At 33.4% G+C, this 6880-nt stretch overlaps 1 protein-coding gene across 1 annotated transcript; it reads right to left on the bottom strand.

Moving 5' to 3' along the window:
• Window positions 1–620: 620 nt before the first annotated feature.
• Window positions 621–1733, bottom strand: LOC106961398 (C-type lectin domain family 4 member E-like). The gene is made up of 3 exons (XM_015055117.1): window positions 1503–1733; window positions 1201–1313; window positions 621–878 (listed from the first exon to the last, which is right to left on the bottom strand). The coding sequence occupies exons 1-3, from the start codon at window positions 1710–1712 to the stop codon at window positions 713–715; spliced, it is 489 nt and encodes a 162-aa protein (XP_014910603.1). The 5' UTR covers window positions 1713–1733; the 3' UTR covers window positions 621–712.
• Window positions 1734–6880: the final 5147 nt, after the last annotated feature.

Consider the following 6880-nt stretch of genomic DNA (forward strand, 5'->3'; position numbering starts at 1 on the left):
AAAAAAAAAAAAAAAAAAAAAAAACTTTCTATTTATTTTATAAAACCGACAAGAATGTAAATAATTACAACACACAAAGAAACCAAAATATTCTGACCTCTAACCTCGTCCATCCCTCTGTTGACTGGTACATTTGCATAGTTTCCTACTTCCATTCTTATAGCACTGATACTCTTACGCCCTAGGAAGGGTTCTGCTTTGACTGCTCTAGCAGTTGAAGTCTCCCTGATATTAGTGTGGGGTCGGGAAAGTCATCATGTCTTATTTGCTGTTGCACAAAAATTACATTTTTGTCACCAGAAATAGGAAAAGAAAAAGAAAAAACACATAAAAATATATTGACAGGAAGTAACTATCAGATGACTGGCAGGAAATTTACCAAACACCTCAAATGATGAAACATTTGCTCTTGGGAAATCAACCAGTAAGAGTATTTTTTATTTATTTATTTTTTTACCATTTAAATTGTGAACTTTATATTACAAACCTTAAAGGGGGGTATCAGGCAGTTTGTGTCCCAACGGACACAAGGTCAAAAATATAGTAACTGAGGCAATTGTATCCACTAAGAAAAAATTAAATAAATAAAGAAGTATTGGTAATAATGAGTATCTGGGCTGCATTTGGTCTGTTCAGCCAACAATGACAGGAAGTAAATACAATGTGTTTAAAATAAAAGTTTGGCTGGGTTGTTTAGAAATGATCGATTTCTTCACATCTCCAGTAGATCTACAACCATTGGTGTTTCACAGATCCAATAGAATTTTTCCATACAGCTGCCCATCGACCAAGTCTTCATGCATGGAAGACTCTGATCGATGTAAACACAACTTTGGGAGAAGCTAGTCCAGAATTGTGGCTTTGGAGTGTTTGGTCCACTGGAAACAGAGAAACAAAACTAAGTGGAATGATTTTTCATAAGGAAATCAATTAATCGACATATTTTAAATGAGTGACTTGATGTGAATTATTGAATGTGTCATGATAAAGGTGTTCAGCATTCAAGACATAAACATGAAAGTGTCAGTCTGTTAATTTTACTTATTTACTGAGTTTTTTTCATTAATCCAAATCTCAAAATCCATCTAACTTGAGTTAGTTTCAAATTCATTAAATCCATCTCATTTAATGAGTCACGGAGTTTTAAAGCATAAAATGGAGAGACATATTATGGATGACAGACACAGAGGAAGAGTTTACCCTGATTTCAGCAGTCTTCCATCTACCCCCATCAGATACCAAATGAAGGTATTATTCTGTATTTGACCATACAGGCCAATCCAGATTTTTAACACTCCTCCAATGAAAGGCCTCTGTTGGGAAGAATCATGGATGAAACACCAAGATATGATGTTTATGTAACGCAGAAATATCAACCACTGTTCAATTTACTGTGGGAACATTTTCTTCAAAATGAACAACTGTATTATAAAAAATACACATCGACTGAACTAAGTAAGCAAACAGAATCAGTTTTAACTTCTGCATATTTGAACAGATACCTGTTCTGTTTCGTCATTCAGCATCATGAGTTGAGCTCCTTTGCTCTCACAGTTTTGTTTGGCGTACATCCAGGTGTTTGCCTCAGTAGAAAGTTGGTAGCAACTCGACATGAACCTCTGCCATCCTGGCGGACACTTTGGCTTATTGACCTTCCCTATCAAATCAATGACAAAATTAGGACAAAATAAGGTATTAAAGTGCTTTAACATTAATTAATTAATAAGTAGTCAAAGTACAGCATGAAAAACTGTAGGAAACAAATCAAGTAAATTGTATTTTTTTGTCATTTACAGAAAAATATCTTTAAACCAGGTTCTAATTCAAGATGGTAGAAGATGTGTATTTTTTATATGAAAAAAAATAAATGCATGTCTCATTTAAAAAATGTTCAATAAAGGATCATACTTAGCAGTTCTGATATCTGATTTTCTTTTTCCACTATTTTATCTTCCAGTTCTCTGTTTTTCCTTTCTAGTAAATCCTTCTCTTCCTGTAATTTCAATTTCTCTTGATACAGATTGCATTCTTCTTGTATTAGTTGCTTGTTCTCCTGAAGTAGCTCATTTTTCTTCTTTTCCAGTTCAAGTTTGTTTTGAAGCAGTTCGTTTTTATCTTTAGCCAACTCGTCTTTTTGTTGTTTTAGTTGCTTATACCATTGGCGAAGTCGATTCTTCTTTAGATTCACTTTGATATTTTCTTCATTTAGTAGTTTGTTCTCCTGCAGCAATTTTTTTGTTTCATTTTCCAGTTTGTCTTTATTTTGAAGCAGTTCTCTTTTCTCATTGAACAGCTGATCTTTTTCTTGTTCCAGTAGCTTGTTTTTCCCATTCAGACTGACTCGATCCTGATGAAGTTGTTTGTTCTTCTCAAGCAGCTCATTTTTCTCCTGAAGCAGTTTGTCTATTTGTTTGAGATGTTGGTCATTTTTTTCAAGAAATTGTTCTCTCTCTGAAGGAAGAGCTGGAAATTCTTCCAGCAAGGTGACATTGCATGCTGAGACATTCATACTTTTTGAAATTCCAACTGGAAATGTAAAGAGAATAGATTTATTGTACTGTATCTGGTACCACTGAAGAAAAGCTAAGATAATTTGGAAATTATATTTATAAAATGTGGTTTTGCTATGAATAAAGTGAAGATATTAACAATATCATGTCTGATATTGAAGAACAGCTTCTGTAAACAAACCATGTTATTTCCATTTTAACTTATTTCCATCCCTCATGGTCCACAGCCTTTGGTTTCAACAATAAGGCAGTTTTTTACTTTATTGATTAATAGCCTTGTCTGTTGTTACTGATTAGTGATTGCTGGAGTTGCATAAGCTGCTTTTCCATTAAAAAGACCACATAGTACAAATCTGCTGTTTACAATAAATTTAATTGTGTTCTTACGAACATGCTGGTAACACTTTATTTGAAGGGGGGTGAATAAGACTGTCATGACACTGTCATAAACATCTGTCATGAACATGAATAAGCCTTCATGAATATTTATGACTGTTGTCATAAAGCATCATTCGGTAAATTATGACACTTTTAATACAAAGTTGACATTATTCAAAATGTCTTTCTTATGACAACGTGACCTTAACCAAGAAATCATTACTGATATAAATTTGTTATAAAAGTATTACTGATTGCACTTTAAAAATTAGGTAACTTTATGTTATTAAAGGTAAAGTTTAAACAGTAATGATTTCTTGGTTAATGTCAAGTTGTCATAACAAAGACATTTTGAATAATGTTAACTTCGTATTAAAAGTGTCATCATTTACCGAATGACGCTTTATGACAACAGTCATAAATATTCATGAAGGCTTATTCATGTTCATGACAGGTGTTATGTCATGTTTATGACGGTGTCATGACAGGCTTATTCAACCCCCTTCAAATAAAGTGTTACCAACATTTTTGCTTTATTCATTCATGAACACAACTTTATAGTGTGCAATATGCTTCAAAAGGCTAAGACACCTTAACCTTTCCACATTCTGCCTAAAAACACAACATTTCTTGTTTTATTATTATTGCTATTCTTATTGGGTTTTTATCTTTGCAGTCATCTCAGTCGTTTTACAGTTGTTACCCTTTTTTCCAAAATAATGTGGATTGTACTTTCAAAGTTGAAGAAGACAATAGGAAGTGGTAAGAGGATGATGGCGCAGCATGATTTTTAATGACTTATCCCATAAATTATTATTATCATTATTACACATAATTATGTTTTTTTTTTTTTCAACATTAGCAGAATAGACAAGTTTTGCTCAAATTTGTAATGGAGACACAGCTACAGAGATACACAGAGGATCCACCCTCACATACAACACAGAAGAGAATAAAACTGGTGGAAAACAGAGAAAAGAACAACGGATCCTAACAGCAACTAGAGGTTACTGCTACGAAAAATATCAATGTATGATGCCAGGTGTCAGGTTAGAGTGTGTTCGCCTTCTCACCGGATTGATACCAAAGGTAAACGTTGAGAGCTGATTGTGTGATGCACAACAGGACAAAGCTGACTCCAATCAGCTGGTAGACTTTTGATCGTCCTATAAGAAACACAAGAAGCACAACATGTATTAGATACATACATCTGATGAGAACTACAGTTGTACTTTTAGTTGTTTCTACATGTTAGGTTTTGGATAGTACAGTTGACAGACTGAGGAGCCGTAGAATAGATGTGAACACTCAGAAGTTTAATGATTTTATTCCAAAATATTTTTCTACCAACTGCGTTACTTACGGGTATATTAATGTAGCTCTGGAGGAAGCTACAATTGCATCAACAACTCTGGGATTGCAAGATAAATACTCATCCTACTGAGTAAATAAATAAAGGTCATCCATAAAACACATGAATAAATTTCCATATTTACACACTTACATACAGTTCCATGAAAATGTATTTGTCCCCTTTCAGACTTAATCTTTTTTTTTTTTTGCTTTTTTGTCACATTTGAACATTTCAAATCACCAAACAAAAATCTTTAATTCAGAAGATTATTCTTCTGACACTCAGAGATACACTCAGAGTAACCTGAGTATGTCAAAAAGCAGATTCAAATGCGGTTTGGAAACATTTTTCCTTAAATAAATAAAATTATTTGAAATTTATATTTTTTATTTACTCAAGTATTCTTTGTCTAATAATAACATTAGTTTGGTCTCAAACATTGAGATATACTGTTGGATGTCTCTTAAAAAAATAATTAAAGCAACGAGGTTGCTAATTACATTCAGATTCCTGAGATTTTTGAAACAAGAATATGATTAAATAGTCTTATTAATTGCACAAACCTCAGCCAAATCATTAGAAACTGCGTTTTTTTTTGTTTTTTTTCCCAACTTCCCAGGTATTCTAATAAGCCAACCACTTTCAATAATTTTCTCTTAGGTGTGTTTGGAACTGGAGACATATTAAACAAAAAAAAAACAAAACAACAACAATACATATTTAGTAAAAAATCAAATATTGATTTGAGTTAAAGAAAACATTCCTACATTGTGTATATGTTAGGCAGAAAAAGTCAAAAAGGAACAAATACACAATGATTAATATATGGCGTGATGAATCCTGTGTGCAGCTTGTTATATGATTGCAAGTCAAATGTCAAATTCTGCTGTATCCTGCATCACCTTAGAATTAGAAATTGTAATGAGACATATTTAAGAAATTCTCACCTAAAGAACATCTCCGTCTCTCCATTGATCTGTTGGATAGTGAATTCATGTATTCATGACCCTCCATCTTCTGATGGTCTTGGCTCAGTGGCTAGAAGAAGTTCTGCCTGAGTGTCCAGTGATGCAACTATCACTCGCCCTTTTTTTAAGCCAGCTGGTTACAGTGCAGTGGAAAAAAATAGGTCACATGTTGCAAAGTAATATATGGCTGATCTTAAAAATATACTATGGAAATAAAATGTGGTTCACTGACAGGGAATTCACCAAACACCTTCAACTTTCTTTAGAAACATGGAGGTAGGGTGCGGTTTCTATACGAGCAACTTTTTCAGGTTAAGGATCTTTGAATAAGTAGAAAAATACTACATGTTTAATCTTTAGCTTTTGATTAGAAACACATTTTTGATGATACGTTGCAGGCTATTCTCAAAGGGAACCTGGGTGTAATCTTAATTAGCAGAATTTTCAACAATTTCGCTGCAAACAACGTTAGCAGTGAATGTACTGTTTCATGGCAACGTAGAGATATAAAGTGTATTCATTGCACCTACAAAAAACACATCCTGTACCACACAGACGTGCACATATACTTCCCTTATGACTTCATATCCTGAACTGCTGTTATTATGGGTTGCTTTATTTTCTATCACTAGTGGTGTAAAAGTCTTAGCAGTCTTACACTCTTAGTCTATTACAATACAGTGCATCAAAGGTACATTAAGTAAAATCACTAAAAACACAGCAGACAGCCAAATGTACATCATTAGAAGACAAAGAACAAATATGCATAAGCTTTAAATACAATAAATCTGATATAGAAGGAGTATTTGTTAAATTATAACTGTATCTGCCCTTTGTCATGTAAAATGTTATTGCTGTATGATATTGTTGAGCTGTTCAGGCTTGGTGGAGTTTATTAGATCTACAACTGCTTTTTGTAGATCTAATAAAACTCTGCGGTAGAGGCAAACCGTTTGGACATTTTGGTGTCAGATAGTGATGAAGTAAGTGCTGGCATGTCATCATACAGAGTATGCAGTAATTTTCCACACCTCGTTTTATAACGTTGCTCTCCTTTGTTTAACACTGTAAACTTTATGATTTCAGTTTCTAAATCCCAAAATGCTCTGATTACACATTATTGTGGAAGCTGCAGTCTTCCTGTTTTGTCATTATGCTGGGGACCTGGGATGGAGAAAAGCCTGGTCTCTGGGAGCCAGGTCCTCTGTTGTGAATGTTAGTTTTGTGTACCAGGAAGGTGAAAAAGGCTTTTGGTAATTCTCAGAATGAGGTATTATCTCTTCTGCCTCACAACACAAATTCAGGCATAGTGATTTTCTCTGCTGATTCTACACTATTGTTAATTTCAATGACTGAAACCATGACTTCCATTAAACAATCTGAGACAAACAAGCTAGAAGGTAGCTTAAAATGAGGATATCAACTATTTAAGTGAGATTTAATAGTAGGAGGGAATCAGATTCTTATGGTACCTCATTAAATCAGGCAAAGTTAAACTAAATTTGCTAAAAACTTGTGATTTTTCACATTAAGTCAATTACCCTTTCTATAATGTGTTTTGTTTGTAATAGGAACCGTTAATGAAATCTAAAACTTAAACAAATTATTTATTTGACAGTATCAGATTTCATTACTGCAATTTTAAGTAAGTTCTACAGAAATACAATAAT

This window comes from Poecilia latipinna, unplaced genomic scaffold, assembly GCF_001443285.1.
Source record: "Poecilia latipinna isolate Pla-1442-1.1 unplaced genomic scaffold, P_latipinna-1.0 Scaffold1296, whole genome shotgun sequence".
Classification (NCBI taxonomy): domain Eukaryota; kingdom Metazoa; phylum Chordata; class Actinopteri; order Cyprinodontiformes; family Poeciliidae; genus Poecilia; species Poecilia latipinna.